The 20,227-nt window shown below is 58.9% G+C and overlaps 1 protein-coding gene and 5 pseudogenes across 3 annotated transcripts; 4 read left to right on the top strand and 2 right to left on the bottom strand.

Moving 5' to 3' along the window:
• The first annotated feature begins 527 nt into the window (after positions 1 to 527).
• LOC147650430 (protocadherin gamma-B5 pseudogene) lies at positions 528 to 5,653 on the top strand (annotated as a pseudogene). Its single transcript, XR_015276797.1, has one exon. The product of XR_015276797.1 is annotated as a protocadherin gamma-B5 pseudogene (transcript).
• Positions 4,817 to 11,440, top strand: LOC147650431 (protocadherin gamma-A2 pseudogene; annotated as a pseudogene). Its single transcript, XR_015276787.1, has one exon. The product of XR_015276787.1 is annotated as a protocadherin gamma-A2 pseudogene (transcript).
• Positions 11,441 to 13,073: 1,633 nt separating this feature from the next.
• LOC111944057 (protocadherin gamma-B5 pseudogene) lies at positions 13,074 to 14,538 on the top strand (annotated as a pseudogene).
• Positions 14,539 to 14,638: 100 nt separating this feature from the next.
• LOC147650432 (uncharacterized) lies at positions 14,639 to 16,531 on the bottom strand (annotated as a pseudogene).
• On the bottom strand, positions 16,226 to 19,845 carry LOC147650433 (uncharacterized). The gene has a single exon (XM_086852040.1). The coding sequence runs from the start codon at positions 19,814 to 19,816 to the stop codon at positions 19,130 to 19,132; it is 687 nt and encodes a 228-aa protein (XP_086708166.1). The 5' UTR covers positions 19,817 to 19,845; the 3' UTR covers positions 16,226 to 19,129.
• LOC147650434 (protocadherin gamma-A12 pseudogene) lies at positions 17,145 to 18,984 on the top strand (annotated as a pseudogene).
• Positions 19,846 to 20,227: the final 382 nt, after the last annotated feature.

The following is a 20,227-nucleotide window of genomic DNA, read 5'->3' on the forward strand; positions in this document are numbered from 1 at the left end:
TGAGTGTTCAATGAAAGCAATTGTTTTGCGAGTGAAAAGAATGGCCTAAGATGACATGGTGGATAGAATGGGGTTGTAGTGGACTGGAGCAGGAGCTTGTGTGCTTGGTGTTTGCAGCGGAGGAGCGAGGCCGGAGGCGGTGCAGGCGCTGAGGCCCGGCCCAAGGCGGGCCCCGTTGAGCGCGGCCATCGGGCGGCTGCAGTGGCGCGGCGGCGCCTCCGGGTGTCGCTGTTGGCCGCCGCCTCCCGGCGCTGGAGCCGCCGCCGCCGCCGCCGCAGCGTCCTGCCCCCGCAGGCTGCTCGCTCGGCCGGCGCCGGCCAGAGCGGCAGCGGCAGCGGCAGCAGCAGCGGCGAGAGGCGGCTTTGGTGCGGCTTTGGTGCGGCTTTGGTGCGGCTTTGGTGCGGCTTTGGTGCGGCTTTGGTGCGGCTTTGGTGCGGCTTTGGTGTGTCGCTGGTCGGGGAGCAGCGGCGTGGTTGTGGGGCCGAGCGGGCCGGCTTTGGTGCGGCGGCCCGTGCGCTGTGTGGCGAGAGCGGCTGGAAGGGAGGCAGGGCAGCGGCAGGAGGCAGGAGCTTGGCGAGCGGCGGTGGCGGCGGCGGCGGCGGCGGGCGAGAATGGCGGTGAGGCGGCGGCAGAGGCGCGGGCCGGGCGGCGGGCGAGCGCTGCTGGCCGCGGTGCTGCTGTGCGTGTGGTGGCGGGCGGCGGGCGAGCGGCTCCGCTACGCCATCCCCGAGGAGCTGGGCAGAGGCTCGCTCGTGGGGCCGCTGGCGCGGGACCTGGGGCTCAGCGCGGACGAGCTGCCGGCGCGCAAGCTGCGGCTGAGCGACGAGAAGCAATACTTCACGGTGAATGAGGAGAACGGCAACCTGTACGTGAACGAGAGGCTGGACCGGGAGGAGATGTGCGGCGAGTCGGCTTCCTGCTCTGTCAGCTTCGAGGCGCTGGTGCACAACCCTCTGAACATTTTCCCCGTCGAGGTATCCATCAAGGACGTGAATGACAATTCTCCAGACTTCAGCAAGGCTGTTCTGGACGTGGAGATTGGTGAATGGACGCTTCCTGGTGCTAGTTTTCCCCTGGAGATGGCCCGAGATGCAGACGCGGGAACCAATTCACTGCTGACTTACCAACTAATCAGCAACCCGTCCTTCTCCTTGGCCTTGAAGGAAAAGCCGGGTGGAAAGAAGCAGCCAGAATTAGTTCTGGAGAGAATGCTGGACCGGGAGAAGCAGAATTCCTTTGAGCTGGTGTTGATAGCAGTTGATGGCGGGGACCCCGCGAGATCCGGGACTGTCCAGCTTCGCATCAATGTGACAGACGCCAATGACAACCCGCCCATATTCAGCAAAAGTCTCTACGAGGTGCAAGTGGCAGAAAATCTTCCAGTGGAGTCCGTGGTGCTGCAAGTACGGGCGACAGATGTGGACACAGGTTCGAACGGGCGAGTGTCCTACTCTTTAGGCAGAGTTTCAGATGCCGTCAGGGCGTTGTTCAGTATTGGCAGTGAGAATGGGGAAATTCGGACAGCGGGTCCCCTCGATTTTGAGGAGAAGAATAAATACATCTTCGGTCTGGAGGCGACAGACGGGGGCGGCCTTACCAGTCACTGTGAAGTGCAGATCGAAATCACGGACGAGAATGACAACGCGCCCGAGATCACCATTCTCTCCCTGTCCAGTCCCGTGCCCGAGGACGCACCGGTCGGCACCGTGGTGGCTTTGCTGAAAGTGCGGGACAGAGACTCCGGGGAGAACGGTCAGGTGTCGTGCGAGCTGTCGGGGGAGGCGGGGCTGTCGATGGTGGCGTCGTCGGGCGGCTCGTACAAGGTGGTGACGGCGAGCGCGCTGGACCGCGAGCAGGCGTCGGAGCAGCGCGTGACGGTGGTGGCCCGGGACCGGGGCAGGCCGTCGCTGTGGAGCAGCAGGGAGCTGGTGCTGGAGGTGTCGGACGTGAACGACAACGCGCCGGTGTTCGAGGAGGCGGCGTACAGCGCGTACGTGGCGGAGAACAACGCGGCGGGCGCGCTGGTGCTGCGCGTGCAGGCGCGGGACGCGGACGCGGGCGCCAACGGGCGCGTGAGCTACTGGCTGGCGGGCGGCAGCGCGGGCGCGGCGGGCGCGGCGCCGCTCGTGTCGGTGGAGGCGCGGAGCGGCGCGCTGTACGCGCAGCGCTCCTTCGACTACGAGCAGTGCCGCGAGTTCGCGGTGGCCGTGCGGGCGCAGGACGGCGGCGCGCCGGCGCGCAGCTCCACGGCCACGGTGCGCGTCTTCGTGCTGGACCGCAACGACAACGCGCCGCGGGTGCTCTGGCCGGCGCCGGCGGCAGGGGCGGCGGGAGAGGTGGCGTCTCCGTTCGAGGTGGTACCGCGCTCGGCCGAGGCCGGCTACCTGGTGGCCAAGGTGGTGGCGGTGGACGCGGACGCGGGGCGCAACGCGTGGCTGTCGTACGAGCTGGTGCAGGCGTCGGAGCCGGCGCTGTTCCGCGTGGGGCTGCACAGCGGTGAGGTGCGCACGGCGCGCGCCGTGTCCGAGCGGGACGCGGCCAAGCAGCGTGTGGTGGCCGTGGTGAAGGACCACGGGCAGCCGGCGCTGTCGGCCACGGCCACGCTGCACGTGGTGCTGGCCGAGAGCTTGCAGGAGGCGCTGCCGGAGCTGAGCGAGCGGCCGGCGGGCGCCGAGGCTGCGGCGGCGGCGGCGGCCGAGCTGCAGTTCTACCTGGTGCTGGCGCTGGCGCTGCTGTCGGCGCTCTTGGTGCTGAGCGTGGCGCTGGCCGTGGTGGCGCGGCTGCGCCGGGCCGGGCCGCCCGCCGTGCTGCGCTGCCTGGGCGCGCAGCGCTTCTCGCTGGCCGGCGCCGCCTTCCCGGCCGACTTCTGCGAGGGCACCTTGCCCTACTCCTACAACCTGTGCGTGCCGCCGCCGGCCCGCGCCGTGCCCGAGGCCGCTTGGCCGCCGCCGCCGCCGGTGCCGGCGGTGCCCGTCCTGTCGGCGGAGGAGCTTCTGGGCGGCGATTCCTGCGAGAAGCCGAGCCCGAGCAGTCACGTCGTCGTGGGAGAGCCGCCCGCCGAAGCTGCTGCACTGCAGGTGTGTAAAGCGTCAGCTCTTTCTGCTTTTGAAACTTTCTGAAACGTCGTTCATGTTTTCCGGGTATTTTCTGCGTGGTGTATAAGGAGACTCGTCATTTGTGTTTCTACGTAGTGGCGGAAGTTTTCCATTTTATTCTCGGTAACAGATTTAGCTGACAGGCTTTGTTTATGGCTCTCCTTTCGGCTCGTAGCAGCGTTTCTCAGAGTTTCTCTGTGTTTCCTGAGATTGAAGTTTTTGTTTTTGTGGGTTGCACATTCTGTCTCGTGATGGAGTGAATTAAGGAACGGGTAATGCCCCATTCATGGGAGAGCAGGGAGCACTTGGTTCTTCCTTGGTGACAAGTTCAGCTTCAGCCGCGAGGTTTTGTCGTTTGAACTTGAGCTGTTAAAATTAGAATTTGTTCGCTGTACGGAATGCAGGTTGCTATTCTGTGTAAAGAGAATGTCTGATTCTGCATGACGGAGTGGAGGAAAAAGGAGAAAAGCACTGACAGCGGGTGTTGGAACTTTCATCCTTCTTGATTGCTTTGTTTAGTAAGGATGTGCTTGGAACCCGTGTAGAGCTTCACACAAAAGCGTTCGCTAAATTTTGCTTTTCCCGTGTTTGACTTAGAAAGGAAACGAATGTGGAAAGTTCCATATTCGTGAATGAAGTGAAAGTGAATAAAGAGATTGTTGCCCTTTGCTAGGGGGAATGCAGTAGTGGGAGTGGATGGCTTCTTTTTCTGCATCCTGGCTGGCAGTTCGCTCCGTTTTGCTCTTCCGAATCTTTAGTTCCTACACTGGTGTGTGTACTGAATGATTTGTGTTTCAGAGATTTTGATTTTTCTATGCTCTTTTCACAAAGGTGTTGTGGGGTTTCAGTAGAACTCGAGGATATCGGGAATACCAAATTTCTGGAATGCTGTTTCCTAGGGTAAACATCTGTGATAGGGAGGGATGACAAATCAGGGAGATCGGCCAGAGAACGGTTTGGGTACTTGAATCAAGGCCATTTGCATATTTATTCGTGGTCAGTTTCAAGAGCACAATGTTCCTGTTGTTCTATTGTTCTGTAATTCCTTACTTGAAAGCATATGATACCAGCCTCATTAAGATATAATTATATGGAGAGTTTACTGACGAACTTTAATGCTTTCACATTGATTTCAGAAAACAGGAAACCTAGACTGTCTTGGTGAAATATAAATCTGTATAAACAGAGGAAACATTAGCTTTATCATAGGAAGGGATATCAAATATGTGCAGTCCTTATATTTTCCTTGTAAGAAAATGTGCCAAATGTGCCAGTGAGGAGATGGCCACAAGTACAAGCTGCCAGCTGTATGGTGGAGAAGAAAAAGAAGAGAGGGGAGCTCTGTGTGTGAGGCTAGAGGAGAACTCGGTCGTTGCCTTGATTGTCCCATGTCATAGATACACTTGTTTATTTGTCTCTGTTATTCAGTGCTGTAACAGTGAGCTCCCTGATTGCAAGAGGAATGCAATTGCTCTCATCCCGCTTGTGTTAATGAACCTGACTACTGTGATTATTCGGGATGCTGTATCCTCCCGTTTACTCTCTGAGATCCAGTGTTTGAAGATGCTTTTGAACAAAAAGGATAATACTACCAGTAAGGTACAGGGTAAAATACGGAAAATGTGTTTGAATTAACATTTAATGTCATTAGTAAGCGATTCCTTTCCCGTGCGGTTCAAGAACCGCGCTCACGGAATATCTCTGCCTTCCTCCCGATCGCGATGCCCTGGAGGGTCAAAGGCGAGATGGGCTGGAGAAAAGCGGAGGCAGGAGATCGGCGCGGGCCGGAAAGCGGCGTGTGGGTGGCGAGTGGTCCCTGTTTGTGGGCAGGCAGGGCGGGCAGCGCTCGGTGTCTGCAGTGCTGGGAGGAGGCTGCGGGCGCCGCTGTTGACCGAGAGGAGCGAGAGGAGGATCGGAGCGCTGCCGGCAGCCCCGCCCGCTGCGGCCAGGCTGGATCGCGGGATCGCTGGATCGGTGGGTGGGCAGCCCGGGCGGCGGTGTGCGATCGTCCTGCCGGTGCGGATCCGTGCGGCGGAGAGGCGGCGGAGGCTGGGGCAGGGCCCGGGAGCGGAGAGGCCGGTGGGAAAGGTCAGCAAGCGCTGGGAGCTGAGCAGCAGCGGCAGCGGGGAGCTAAGTTGGCGGAGATGAGTTGGGCGGGGATGCGCTGGGGCCGGCGGCAGCGAGCTGTGCTCTGGGCCGTCCTGCTGGCGGCGTGGGAGGCGGCGTGGGGGCAGCTGCGCTACTCGGTGCCCGAGGAGCTGCGCAAGGGCTCGTTCGTGGGCGACGTGGCCAAGGACCTGGGACTGCAGCTGCCCGAGCTCAGCGGTCGCGGTTTCCGCGTTGTCTCGGAGGGACGGACGCAGTATTTCGTTCTGCACGGGAAGACGGGACATTTAGTGACGGCGGAGAGGATCGACAGAGAGCAGCTGTGCGAGCGTGTGCAGCAATGCGTGCTGCGCTGTGAGCTGATCGTGGAGGGACAGATGCAGGTTTACAGAATCCAAGTGGAGATTACGGACATTAATGACAATGCTCCGAGCTACAGAGAGGCAGAAAAAGAATTGAGAGTGAGCGAGACCACAGCTCCGGGCTCGCGGTTTCCCCTGCCAGACGCACATGACCCGGACTGGGGCCGGAATTCCGTGCAGAGCTACGAGCTGAGCGGTGACGAGCACTTCTCGCTGGCCGTGCAGGCGGGCCCCGGCGGCGATCAGCGTCCCGAGCTGGTGCTGGCCAAGGCGCTGGACCGGGAGGAGGCGGCGTTTCACGAGCTGGTGCTGAGGGCGATGGACGGCGGCGATCCGGCACGGACGGGCACGGCTCGGATCCGTGTGACCGTGCTGGATGCGAACGACAACGCGCCCGTGTTCAGCCAGGCGGAGTACACGGTGCGTGTGCCCGAGGACGTGCCCGTGGGCTCTGTCCTCGTCACCGTCACGGCCACGGACGCCGACGAGGGGCTGTACGGACACGTGAAATACGCGATTCAGAAAATTTCAGAGAAAGCCTCTCAGATTTTCCAACTGAACAGCGACACGGGGGCAGTCACCCTGTTGCAGAGTCTGGATTTCGAGGAAGGCAGCTCTTATGAATTGGAGGTGCAGGGACACGACGCGGGAGGTCTTTTCGACACCGCAAAAGTCCTGGTTACTGTGACAGACGTCAATGACAATGTACCAGAGATTTCGATGCGGTCATCGCTGAGTGAGATCTCTGAGGATGCGCCATCGGGGACCGTGGTTGCCCTGCTGCACGTGCAAGACCGGGACTCCGGGGCTAACGGCGAAGTGCGCTGCTCCCTTGATGGGGGCGTCCCGTTTCGCTTAGAGAAGTCCTTTGACGATTACTACCGTGTGGTGACAGCGAGAGAGCTGGACCGGGAGCAGGTGTCGGAGTACAACGTGACGGTGCGGGCGGCCGACGGCGGGTCGCCGGCGCTGCAGAGCAGCGCTGTGCTGGCGCTGCGGGTGCTGGACGTGAACGACAACGCGCCGGTGTTCGCGGAGGAGCGGTACAGCGCGCGCGTGGTGGAGAACAACGCGGCGGGCGCGCTGGTGCTGACGGTGCGCGCCACGGACGCGGACTGGGGGCAGAACGCGCGCGTGCGGTACCGGCTGGCGGAGGGGCGGGTGCGGGGCGCGGCGCTGTCGTCGTACGTGTCGGTGCAGGCGGAGACGGGCGCGCTGTACGCGCTGCGCTCGTTGGACTACGAGGAGGTGCGCGAGCTGCGGCTGTGGGTGCGTGCGGAGGACGGCGGCGCGCCGGCGCTGAGCAGCAACGTGTCGGTGGTGCTGGTGATCGTGGACGAGAACGACAACGCGCCGCAGGTGCTGTACCCGCCGCCGTCTCGGGCGGCGGGCTCGGTGGGCGCGTGGTCGGGCGTGGAGCTGGCGCCGCGCTGGTCGGAGCCCGGCGCGCTGGTGGCCAAGGTGGTGGCGGTGGACGCGGACGCGGGGCAGAACGCGTGGCTGTCGTACGAGCTGGCCAAGGCGACGGAGCCGGGGCTGTTCCGCGTGGGGCTGCACAGCGGCGAGGTGCGCACGGCGCGCTCGCCGCTGGCCCGCGACGCGGCGCGCCAGAGCCTGGTGGTGCTGGTGAAGGACCACGGGCGGCCGGCGCTGTCGGCCACGGCCACGCTGAGCGTGCTGCTGGCCGAGAGCGTGGCCGAGCTGCTGGCCGAGCTGGGCAGCGCGGCCGAGGCGGCGGCGCCGGGCGAGCCGGCCGGCAGCCTGACGCGCTGGCTCGTGCTGGCCGTGGCCGCCGTGTCGTGCCTCTTCCTCGCCTTCCTGCTGCTGCTGCTGGCGCTGCGCCTGCGCCGCTGGCGCCGCCAGCACCTGCTGCCGGCCCAGAGCGGCGCCTTGCGCGGCGTGCCCGTGTCGCACTTCGTGGGCATCGACGGCGTGCGCGCCTTCCTGCAGTCCTACTCGCACGACGTGTCGCTCACGGCCGACTCGCGCAAGAGCCAGCTGCGCTTCTCGGCCGCCAGCTGCTGCGACACCCTCCCGGCGCGGCCTCTGCCCGACGAGCCCGCGCCGCTGCTCGGGGACGAGGACCCTGCCGCCGCCCTGACCGCGGATCCCGCCGCTCCCTCGGTGAGTTGCTCTGGGCACGTTTTCTCCGACACTCCTGCTTCCTCCCGATGCTCCCGCGTCCTTTCCCCGCCCTCTTCTCTGCCTTGCCATGGAGATTTTGCTTCACAGCGAGGTCGAGTTTCCCTCGGTGACGTTCTTACGGCTGGAGCCCGTTGGTGTCGTTCTTTGGACATGGGGTGTGTCGTCAGCCTTGCAGTTAGTGGAGAAGGAAGGAGGGAGAAGGCTGCTGCTGGCAGGCTGTTCGTTAGGTCGTGATTTTGGGTATTTCTCTGGTTGGAGGTGTTTTCCTCCCATGTCACCTGTGCTGTCAAGAATCAGTGTTCTTATTAGTGTTAGATCTTCTGTAGGGATGTATGGCGTTATTGAGAAATACAACTTTTTATGAGTCTCATGTGTCTATGCAAGAGCACATGTGCTTGGATAGATTGAATGTGTCTTGGTCATAATTCTGTGGCATTTCCTGGGGGGTTCTTCTGCACGTTTTCTTAGCCTTTATCGTTCTCCATGATCCATAGTGGAGGTAAGCGGGAAAAGTCTTTTGGTCATCCATGCTTTGATCTTTTCCCCCAGACGGGGATATGGCCAGGCAAGAGGCGTTTCTTGGTGATGTCTGTGTTCCTGTTATGAAGATGAAGGATCCTTTTAGAAGTTGTGGCTCTTTGAAAAGGCTGTGGGTTTATGTATGTGGAGGACTAAATGCAGGAGGAAATGGCAGAACTGCTTTGTTTGTTTCTTGATTTTGAAGGTCGAACTATGGCAAATAGAGCTGGATGAGCCCTGGCTATAAAATATTTGTCATGGCAAGAGAATTGGCTGGATGGGAAGGGAGAGATTCAGTTTGCAGCAGGAGATAGAAGGTGGGCATAATTCCCCCTGTGCAGATATTCACTGACTCTGAGTCTCTCTTGGAAGAGTGCTCAGCTTTTCCTTTTAGATCTATGAAGTCTCTTCCCAGCACTTGAGTGAGCAGGCAAATGTCGCTTCCATAGTGCAGAGGTGGAAAGATGGCTGTGTGAAATTGGTGGTGTGAAGAGAAATGGTGTGGGGAACTGGGCCTCCAGTGTCACGTGTTTTGGTGATGTGTGGGTGAAAGAAGGCCATGGATGATGGGAAGGGTTGGAAATTGGAGTTGTGTGAGCAGTGCATGAATGTCTGCTGCAAGCCTGAAGGGAATGTTTTCCTCCATTGCCTGTCCAGTTCTTGTCTCCAGCAAGAACCAATGTGGGGTTTTTCCTGTGAATGTCATTGTCTAGAAGATCTGTGTAGCAGGTGGATGGACAATCCTGGGAGGTTCTTCCAAAGTATTTGCATCCCATCATAATTGTGTCACTAAAAGCTTCACTTTGTGCTTATGGAAGATGCCGTATGGGAAGATTAAGCAATGTCTTCAGTGCCTGTAAACAACGTTATTGATCATCTCCTGAGAGTTCTATAACCCAGAAGAGTGTTGTGAGCTCTTCAATCCTGCAGGTGTTAACTTTCTGTCTCACACTTCTGATGATCTGAAGATGGATCTTTCATGTTTAGAGGTGAAAAGAGAGAGACTTTCGTAGGCAGGTTTCTGGAACATGTCTCTGTTAGAAATGCTTTTTCTTGTCCCATGGCATGGGTGAGAAGTCATATGTTATCCATGGTAAGTGTCGCTCTATTGGGAACGGCGAAAAGAACGACCCAGACTCTCTTGGGAGTCGAACAGAAGAATTTCTCTCTGGTTTATTACTTCAGATCTTCATTATAGACTGATACGTGAAAGTACAGAAAAGTGAAACTCTTATTGGTTTGTAAACTAACACATCACCATCATTGGTCAGTGGGGTACACCACCCCTCAACCTTCTCTGGCAAGAAAACAAGGAACAGTCAAACAGTACCTGCAAGGCTGCTTTCTATCTCTGAGGGTTGTTTTAATTCCTCCTTATGATTTCCCAGGCCACTTTCTCAGGCCAGACTGAGAAAGTTATGTGGCCTGCTATTCCACAGGCACTGTGCTCCTTGCTTCATAGTTAGCATCCATAGGTAAGGAGATCCTGTGTGAGCCACTTTCCTTTTGGTGGGGTCTGTGTAAATTCTGAAGATCTGTGATAAGCATGTGAGCTGTGAAGGGTTAGGGGGGAGTGCTGGGGATGTGGTGTGAGAGGAGGTAGCGGAGGAGACATGGCATGTGTTGTGTTGATGCCCAGGGCTATTGCTAGCCTGATGGAAATGAGTCAGGAGGAGTCTTGTGTGATTTGATCTTGTGTGGTTTTGGCTCAAATGGCCCAGTTTGTGTTCCATATTCTGTTGCATCAAGAGTGGTGTTCACGCATCTTGTGAGGAGTGCATGTGCTGAAGAATGGTGATGTTGGCTTTGAGGTGATGCTTGGATGGCTGGGTCTTTGCCAGAGCTGCTGAAAATTGATGGCCTCTGTAACATTTTACACTTGTTCCAATAATTGTGAGGAGTGGAATGATCTCATTTGTGATGCTTGGGATCTGAGAAGCTGTGCACAAAATTTCCTTCTAATGATGTCTGCATTCAATCTTTGCTTTTATGTTCTATTTGGAGAGAGAGAAGAAGTCTGTCTATGCAGAGACAGGGCCGGTGCTGCAGTTCACTGTGATATCATTCCAAATGAATGAATGAAAGGTGTCAAGGTCTGTTTGTTCAAGTAGTTAGATGAGGCCTGTAGCTGTGGTTCCAAGGTTTTTCTTTCTCTTCCTAGGAAACGAATGTCTGGTGTCTGTGTAGTGAGCTCCAGCGTGAGGCCTCCTGTGCATTCGTTACAATTGAGCTTCCTCTGTTGTGTATGTGGTACAGTTGAGACAATCTGAAATGTGAGGCCATGTTTGATCTGGTCTTTTCCCATTCTTGGTTGGTTGATCCAGTTTTTTGGAATGATTTGTCTGGGTAGATTTGGGTTGCTTCTTTTGATTGGTTGTATTTTTTTGTCAAGGAGTGACATTGATCCTCAACAAGAACTTGTTGTCTTCCAATGCTTCCTTGCCTTCATTCAAGGTCTGGGTTCTTCTGTGAGGTTGTTTTTTCTCATTTTGTTCTTTCTTGATTGTCTCTGCATATTGGTGTACTTACTAGTATCAACAACCTATCCATTTTATCAGTCTGTTGTGTGTTAGTATCTCTTGCTCTTGTTCAGTGGGAGTGGAAGGCAGGAGATATGAGAGTGACTTTGTGTTCTGGTACTGTTGGGAGAAATTGATGTTAATATGATTTAAGTGGGCTTTACATCTGTGTGGAACAGAACAGGTGATAATGACAGGGAGGAGATTCCCTGGAAGCCAATGGTTTGATGAGCCATTCTCCATTGGATAACTGCTAATCTTTTAGTGTGGTTGTTTATCATTTGTGTGCTTTGGAATCCTTCAGTTCCTTCTCATACCGATGGTGAGCAGAGGAATGTCCCTCCCTTCTGGCTGTGGCTTTAGTGCATTATCATCTCCTGATAAATGTGCCCAGGGAGGAGATGGCCACAAGCAAAAGCTTCCAGTTGTGCGGTGGAGAAGCAAAAGAATTGAGGGGAGCTGTGAGTGTGAGGCCAGAGAAGAAGTGGGTCATTGCCTTGCTTGTCCCATGTCAGAGATCCCCCAAGGCTGTGCCTGATGGAGTAGGGTGTGCTTTGAGTTGTTTGTGTAGAGCAAGGGAGACCTACAAAGTGTTATTGCCTCTGTTAATTTCTATGTGTTTGTAACTCTTGCACTGCTTGTTGTCATGAGCTGAAGCTCAGCGTGTCTGATCTTCTGTGGAAGGTCTCCTGTGTCCCAATTGTCTGAGTGCAGGTGCAGTTCCCTCCCACACCTGAGACGTTTAGAGGTGTAAAGAGGAAGGTTTCCTAAGCACTCTTTTTACCAGAGCATGTAGTCATATGGCAGCAGACAATTGTTTTTAAATAAGAGAAGGGAGCATTTGATGAGGGGTAATGTTTACAATGTGGATTTTGATAAAATGGAAACTATTGCCATGAGATATTTTGGATATGCCTCCAATCCTCAAGCCTTGTGGAAAATGTTCCTGCTCATGGCAGAGGTGTGGATTATATTACCTTGAAGGAAAAGTTTAAGTTAGAAACTAGAAACAGGTTTTGATTCTATGAAGGACTCAGCGTGGCTTTGCGCTTTTCAATGTCAGGCGCTCAGATTTGGAGATGCAGATTAAACAACTTTAATGAGTGAGAAATGCAAGAATTAATGTTGTTCTGCTATCATTGCGTAGGGGTGGCTTACATTGTTTTAATCTGATCTGTACCACAGATTAATTCATCCCAGGTCATGAACGGACAATTCAAGATATGAGACAATGCTGCAGTAAACTCTTGAAGTCTTCCCTGTATTATTATTTATTACTGCTGTAGATGCGCCGTGATTTTATTACGGGCAGCTGAATTTCGGTATTTAGTGATGAGCTATGAATATTTGATACTGAGTGCTCAATCAAAACAGTTCTTTTGTGACTCAAAAGGATGGCTACAGATCACATCTGGGATAGAATGGCGTTGGAGTGGAAACAACTTGAATGAATAAGAAACAAAAGGGTAAAATTTATTCTGTTATCACTGCATAGGGGTTGCTTACATTGTATTAGGCTGATCTATATCCCAAATTACTACATCCCAAGTCATGAAAGACAATTCCAGATATGGGAGAATAGTGCAGAAAAACTCTTGAATTATTCCCTACATTATCGTTTATTGCTACTATAAATGTGTCACGGTTTTATTAAGGGCAGCTGAATTACTTTATTTCTATCTCCTACATGAATATTTGTTTCTGAGTGTTCAATGAAAGCAATTGTTTTGCGAGTGAAAAGAATGGGCTAAGATGACATGGTGGATAGAATGGGGTTGTAGTGGACTGGAGCAGGAGCTTGTGTGCTTGGTGTTTGCAGCGGAGGAGCGAGGCCGGAGGCGGTGCAGGCGCTGAGGCCCGGCCCAAGGCGGGCCCCGTTGAGCGCGGCCATCGGGCGGCTGCAGTGGCGCGGCGGCGCCTCCGGGTGTCGCTGTTGGCCGCCGCCTCCCGGCGCTGGAGCCGCCGCCGCCGCCGCCGCAGCGTCCTGCCCCCGCAGGCTGCTCGCTCGGCCGGCGCCGGCCAGAGCGGCAGCGGCAGCGGCAGCAGCAGCGGCGAGAGGCGGCTTTGGTGAGCCTTTGGTGCGGCTTTGGTGCGGCTTTGGTGCGGCTTTGGTGCGGCTTTGGTGCGGCTTTGGTGCGGATTTGGTGCGGATTTGGTGCTTCGCTTGTCGTGGAGCAGCGGCGTGGTTTTGGGGCCGAGCGGGCTGGCTTTGGTGCGGCGGCCCGTGCGCTGTGTGGCGAGAGCGGCTGGAAGGGAGGCAGGGCAGCGGCAGGAGGCAGGAGCTTGGCGAGCGGCGGCGGCGGCGGCGGCGGCGGCGGCGGGCGAGAATGGCGGTGAGGCGGCGGCAGAGGCGCGGGCCGGGCGGCGGGCGAGCGCTGCTGGCCGCGGTGCTGCTGTGCGTGGGGTGGCGGGCGGCGGCCGAGCGGCTCCGCTACGCCATCCCCGAGGAGCTGGGCAGAGGCTCGCTCGTGGGGCCGCTGGCGCGGGACCTGGGGCTCAGCGCGGACGAGCTGCCGGCGCGCAAGCTGCGGCTGAGCGACGAGAAGCAATACTTCACGGTGAATGAGGAGAACGGCAACCTGTACGTGAACGAGAGGCTGGACCGGGAGGAGATGTGCGGCGAGTCGGCGTCCTGCTCTGTCAGCTTCGAGGTGCTGGTGCAGAACCCGCTGAACGTTTTCCGTGTCGAAGTTGATATCGAGGACGTGAATGACAACGCACCGCGGTTTCTGCAAAACAAATTTCTGTTGGAGATCAACGAGTTGACCTCTCCCGGTGCCCGGTTTTACTTGGGTATGGCAGAGGATCCGGACGTGGGCAGTAACTCGCTGCAACGCTACGACCTGGAGGCCAACAGGTACTTCACAGTGGAGGTAAAAGACAGCCAAGACGGCAGCAAATCTGCGGAGCTGGTTCTGCGTCACTCACTTGACAGGGAGAGCGAGCCCAGCCTGCATCTGCTGCTGACGGCGCTGGATGGCGGAGACCCGCCCCGGACTGGCACCGCCCAGCTCTGGATCAACGTCACCGATGCAAATGACAACCCTCCCGTGTTCGCGCAGGATCGGTACCGGGTCAGCCTGCGAGAGGACACTCCTCCGGGATTCGCGGTGCTGAACGTCTCTGCCTCCGATGCTGACGCCGGCACAAATGCCCACATCACCTACAGCTTCGGGAAAATGCCAGCCAAGGTGCATCAGAAATTCGCGGTGGATGCCCAGAGAGGGACGATCACGCTGCAGGAAGCGCTGGACTTCGAGGACACGCGCGCGTTCAGCCTGGCTGTGGAGGCGACGGACGGAGGGGGTTTGGTGGCACACTGCAAGGTGGAGGTGGAGGTGCAGGACGTGAACGACAACGCGCCCGAGATCACCATTCTATCCCTGTCCAGTCCCGTGCCCGAGGACGCACCGGTCGGCACCGTGGTGGCTTTGCTGAAGGTGCGGGACAGAGACTCCGGCGAGAACGGCCAGGTGTCGTGCGAGCTGTCGGGGGAGGCGGGGCTGTCGATGGTGGCGTCGTCGGGCGGCTCGTACAAGGTGGTGACGGCGAGCGCGCTGGACCGCGAGCAGGCGTCGGAGCAGCGCGTGACGGTGGTGGCCCGGGACCGGGGCAGGCCGTCGCTGTGGAGCAGCAGGGAGCTGGTGCTGGAGGTGTCGGACGTGAACGACAACGCGCCGGTGTTCGAGGAGGCGGCGTACAGCGCGTACGTGGCGGAGAACAACGCGGCGGGCGCGCTGGTGCTGCGCGTGCAGGCGCGGGACGCGGACGCGGGCGCCAACGGGCGCGTGAGCTACTGGCTGGCGGGCGGCAGCGCGGGCGCGGCGGGCGCGGCGCCGCTCGTGTCGGTGGAGGCGCGGAGCGGCGCGCTGTACGCGCAGCGCTCCTTCGACTACGAGCAGTGCCGCGAGTTCGCGGTGGCCGTGCGGGCGCAGGACGGCGGCGCGCCGGCGCGCAGCTCCACGGCCACGGTGCGCGTCTTCGTGCTGGACCGCAACGACAACGCGCCGCGGGTGCTCTGGCCGGCGCCGGCGGCAACGGGAGAGGCGGCGGGAGAGGTGTCGTCTCCGTTCGAGGTGGTGCCGCGCTCGGCCGAGGCCGGCTACCTGGTGGCCAAGGTGGTGGCGGTGGACGCGGACGCGGGGCGCAACGCGTGGCTGTCGTACGAGCTGGTGCAGGCGTCGGAGCCGGCGCTGTTCCGCGTGGGGCTGCACAGCGGCGAGGTGCGCACGGCGCGCGCCGTGTCCGAGCGGGACGCGGCCAAGCAGCGTGTGGTGGCCGTGGTGAAGGACCACGGGCAGCCGGCGCTGTCGGCCACGGCCACGCTGCACGTGGTGCTGGCCGAGAGCTTGCAGGAGGCGCTGCCGGAGCTGAGCGAGCGGCCGGCGGGCGCCGAGGCTGCGGCGGCGGCGGCGGCCGAGCTGCAGTTCTACCTGGTGCTGGCGCTGGCGCTGCTGTCGGCGCTCTTGGTGCTGAGCGTGGCGCTGGCCGTCGTGGCGCGGCTGCGCCGGGCCGGGCCGCCCGCCGTGCTGCGCTGCCTGGGCGCGCAGCGCTTCTCGCTGGCCGGCGCCGCCTTCCCGGCCGACTTCTGCGAGGGCACCTTGCCCTACTCCTACAACCTGTGCGTGCCGCCGCCGGCCCGCGCCGTGCCCGAGGCCGCTTGGCCGCCGCCGCCGCCGGTGCCGGTGGTGCCCGTCCTGTCGGCGGAGGAGCTTCTGGGCGGCGATTCCTGCGAGAAGCCGAGCCCGAGCAGTCACGTCGTCGTGGGAGAGCCGCCCGCCGATGCTGCTGCACTGCAGGTGTGTTAAGTGTGCGCTTCTTGTGGTTTTAAAACTTCTAAAACATCGTTCCCGTTTTCCGGGTATTCTCTGCATGGTGTCAGTGGGGACTCGTCATCTGGGTGTCGATGCAGTGTCGGTAGTTTTTGATTTTTCCCGGTAACAGATTCAGCTCACAAGCTTTGACTTATTCTCTCCTTTCGGTTCCTGGCAGCGTTTCTCATTTTTTCTCTCTGATTCCTGAGACTGAAGTCTTTGCTTTTGTGAGTTGCACAGTCCTGTCTCTCTGATGGAGTGAATTAAGGAACGGGCCATGCCCCGTTCATGGAGAGCAGGAAACACTTGGTTCTTCCTTGGTCACAGGTTCAGGTTCGGTCACGAGGTTTTGTCTTTAGCACTTTAGTTCAGTAAATTGGAAAGTGCTGGCAGTATTGAATGCAGGATGGTGTTCTGTGGGAGGACACCTGCTGGTTCTGCAAGATGGATTCGAGGCAAAAAGAGAAAAGCACAGACATCGGGTGTTGGAGCTTTTGTACTTCTTGACTGCTTTGTTCATAAAGGCTGTGCTTGTAACCCTGTGTACAGCTTTAAACAGATCCGCTCGTTAAACTTTGTTTAGTTCCGGGTGTATTCTGAAAGAAAACGCATGTGCAAAGTTAATTTCTCCATGCTGAGTGAAAATAGATTTTTTTTGTGAGTCATTTTGGGTGGGATTACAGTAGAGAGTCTGCACGGCTTTCTTTATGGGTCCTGGCTGGCTATTGGCTTTGTTTTGCTCTTCGTGATCTTTATTTTAAGCGCAGGTGTGAATGTCGAATGATTGCTGCTTCAGAGATTTTTATTTTTTTAATCCTCATTACACAGAGAATTTGAGAGATATAGTAGAACTCGGATATGCCGAGAGCAGCAAAATTCTGCAGTTCTGTTGTCTAGGATGGACATCTGAGATACGAAGGGATCACATATGAGGGAGATTGTCAAGACGACGGTTTGGGTACTTGAGTCATTGCCACTTACATATTGATTAGTGGTCAGAAATGTTTCAGAATCACGATTGTACTGTTGTTCTATTGTTCTATAAATCCTTTCATGGAAACACATTGCATGAGCGTCGTTAAGAAACGGATAAATGAATAGTTTACCAACGAGCTTGAATGCTTTAGACATTGATTTCAGAAAAAAAGAAACCTACAATGAGTTGATTAAATGTTAGTATCTGCAAAGTCAGGTCATAGTAGTTTTCTCTTTGGAAGGGATAAAAATTACCTGAAGCCCTGAAATTCCCTTCGACAGTTTTAGCTGAATCTTTTTTGTAACTGAAAATCAGGCCGGTGGCAGTTAGGTCCCTGACTTAAAGACGCATGCAATTGCTTACGTCCCGTTTGTGTTAATGAACAAGATAATTGGAATTTTTGGGGATATGGAATCCTCCCGTTTTCCCTCTGAGAGCCTGTTGTTGAAGATGTTTTTGAACAAAAAGCATACGGCTAACAATAAACTGCAGCGTAGATTACGAAAAATGTGTTTGAATCTACATATAATGACATTAGAAAATGCTTAGTGTGCCGTCCAGTTAAAGACCCGCACTAACGGAATATCTCTGCCTTCCTCCCGATCGCGATGCCCTGGAGGGTCAAAGGCGAGATGGGCTGGAGAAAAGCGGAGGCAGGAGATCGGCGCGGGCCGGAAAGCGGCGTGTGGGTGGCGAGTGGTCCCTGTTTGTAGGCAGGCAGGGCGGGCAGCGCTCGGTGTCTGCAGTGCCGGGAGGAGGCTGCGGGCGCCGCTGTTGACCGAGAGGAGCGAGAGGAGGATCGGAGCGCTGCCGGCAGCCCCGCCCGCTGCGGCCAGGCTGGATCGCGGGATCGCTGGATCGGTGGGTGGGCAGCCCGGGCGGCGGTGTGCGATCGTCCTGCCGGTGCGGATCCGTGCGGCGGAGAGGCGGCGGAGGCTGGGGCAGGGCCCGGGAGCGGAGAGGCCGGTGGGAAAGGTCAGCAAGCGCTGGGAGCTGAGCAGCAGCGGCAGCGGGGAGCTAAGCTGGCGGAGATGAGCTGGGCGGGGATGCGCTGGGGCCGGCGGCAGCGAGCTGTGCTCTGGGCCGTCCTGCTGGCGGCGTGGGAGGCGGCGTGGGGGCAGCTGCGCTACTCGGTGCCCGAGGAGCTGCGCAAGGGCTCGTTCGTGGGCGACGTGGCCAAGGACCTGGGACTGCAGCTGCCCGAGCTCAGAGACCGCAATTTTCGCATCTTGGACAAAGGTCGGACGCAGTATTTCATTGTGCACGGTAAGACGGGACATTTAGTGACGGCGGAGAGGATCGACAGAGAGCAGCTGTGCGAGCGTGTGCAGCAATGCGTGCTGCGCTGTGAGCTGATCGTGGAGGGGGAAATGAAGGTTTACGGAATACAGGTGGAGATCACGGACATTAATGACAATGTGCCCAGCTTCCGAGAGGCAGAAATAGAGCTAAATATGAGTGAGATGACAGCCCCGGGCTCGCGCTTTCCCCTGGCCGAGGCTCATGATTCCGACTGGGGCCCGAATTCCTTGCAGAGCTACGAGCTGAGCGGTGACGAGCACTTCTCGCTGGCCGTGCAGGCGGGCCCCGGCGGCGATCAGCGTCCCGAGCTGGTGCTGGCCAAGGCGCTGGACCGGGAGGAGGCGGCGTTTCACGAGCTGGTGCTGAGGGCGATGGACGGCGGCGATCCGGCACGGACGGGCACGGCTCGGATCCGTGTGACCGTGCTGGATGCGAACGACAACGCGCCCGTGTTCAGCCAGGCGGAGTACACGGTGCGTGTGCCCGAGGACGTGCCCGTGGGCTCTGTCCTCGTCACCGTCACGGCCACGGACGCCGACGAGGGGCAGAACGGGCACGTGAAGTACTCGATTCAGAAAATTACAGAGAAGTCCTCGAAGGTTTTCCAGCTGGACAGAGACATGGGTGCAATCACCCTGATAGGGAATCTGGATTTCGAGGAAGGCGATTCCTACGAATTGGTCGTCTGGGCACTTGACAGGCTAGGCCTTTCTGACACGGCCAAAGTTGTGGTTTCGGTGACAGATGTGAATGACAACGCCCCTGAACTCACAGTGTCCTCCTCGCTGAGTGAGATCTCTGAGGATGCGCCATCGGGTACCGTGGTTGCCCTGCTGCACGTGCAGGACCGGGACTCGGGAGCCAACGGCGAGGTCCGGTGCTCGCTTGACGGGGGCGTCCCGTTCCGCTTAGAGAAATCCTTTGAGGACTACTACCGCGTGGTGACAGCGAGAGAGCTGGACCGAGAGCAGGTGTCGGAGTACAACGTGACGGTGCGGGCGGCCGACGGCGGGTCGCCGGCGCTGCAGAGCAGCGCGGTGCTGGCGCTGCGGGTGCTGGACGTGAACGACAACGCGCCGGTGTTCGCGGAGGAGCGGTACAGCGCGCGCGTGGTGGAGAACAACGCGGCGGGCGCGCTGGTGCTGACGGTGCGCGCCACGGACGCGGACTGGGGGCAGAACGCGCGCGTGCGGTACCGGCTGGCGGAGGGGCGGGTGCGGGGCGCGGCGCTGTCGTCGTACGTGTCGGTGCAGGCGGAGACGGGCGCGCTGTACGCGCTGCGCTCGTTGGACTACGAGGAGGTGCGCGAGCTGCGGCTGTGGGTGCGTGCGGAGGACGGCGGCGCGCCGGCGCTGAGCAGCAACGTGTCGGTGGTGCTGGTGATCGTGGACGAGAACGACAACGCGCCGCAGGTGCTGTACCCGCCGCCGTCTCGGGCGGCGGGCTCGGTGGGCGCGTGGTCGGGCGTGGAGCTGGCGCCGCGCTGGTCGGAGCCCGGCGCGCTGGTGGCCAAGGTGGTGGCGGTGGACGCGGACGCGGGGCAGAACGCGTGGCTGTCGTACGAGCTGGCCAAGGCGACGGAGCCGGGGCTGTTCCGCGTGGGGCTGCACAGCGGCGAGGTGCGCACGGCGCGCTCGCCGCTGGCCCGCGACGCGGCGCGCCAGAGCCTGGTGGTGCTGGTGAAGGACCACGGGCGGCCGGCGCTGTCGGCCACGGCCACGCTGAGCGTGCTGCTGGCCGAGAGCGTGGCCGAGCTGCTGGCCGAGCTGGGCAGCGCGGCCGAGGCGGCGGCGCCGGGCGAGCCGGCCGGCAGCCTGACGCGCTGGCTCGTGCTGGCCGTGGCCGCCGTGTCGTGCCTCTTCCTCGCCTTCCTGCTGCTGCTGCTGGCGCTGCGCCTGCGCCGCTGGCGCCGCCAGCACCTGCTGCCGGCCCAGAGCGGCGCCTTGCGCGGCGTGCCCGTGTCGCACTTCGTGGGCATCGACGGCGTGCGCGCCTTCCTGCAGTCCTACTCGCACGACGTGTCGCTCACGGCCGACTCGCGCAAGAGCCAGCTGCGCTTCTCGGCCGCCAGCTGCTGCGACACCCTCCCGGCGCGGCCTCTGCCCGACGAGCCCGCGCCGCTGCTCGGGGACGAGGACCCTGCCGCCGCTCTGCCCGCGGATCCCGCCGCTCCCTCGGTGAGTTGCTCTGGGCACGTTTTCTCCGACACTCCTGCTTCCTCCCGATGCTCCCGCGTCCTTTCCCCGCCCTCTTCTCTGCCTTGCCATGGAGATTTTGCTTCACAGCGAGGTCGAGTTTCCCTCGGTGACGTTCTTACGGCTGGAGCCCGTTGGTGTCGTTCTTTGGACATGGGGTGTGTCGTCAGCCTTGCAGTTAGTGGAGAAGGAAG

Source organism: Cyanistes caeruleus, chromosome 15 (assembly GCF_971803275.1).
Source record: "Cyanistes caeruleus chromosome 15, bCyaCae1.hap1.1, whole genome shotgun sequence".
NCBI lineage: Eukaryota > Metazoa > Chordata > Aves > Passeriformes > Paridae > Cyanistes > Cyanistes caeruleus.

Bases quoted from the DNA above. Each gene is read 5' to 3' on its own strand.
- LOC147650433 (XM_086852040.1), bottom strand. From the start codon at position 19,816: ATGCCCACGAAGTGCGACACGGGCACGCCGCGCAAGGCGCCGCTCTGG.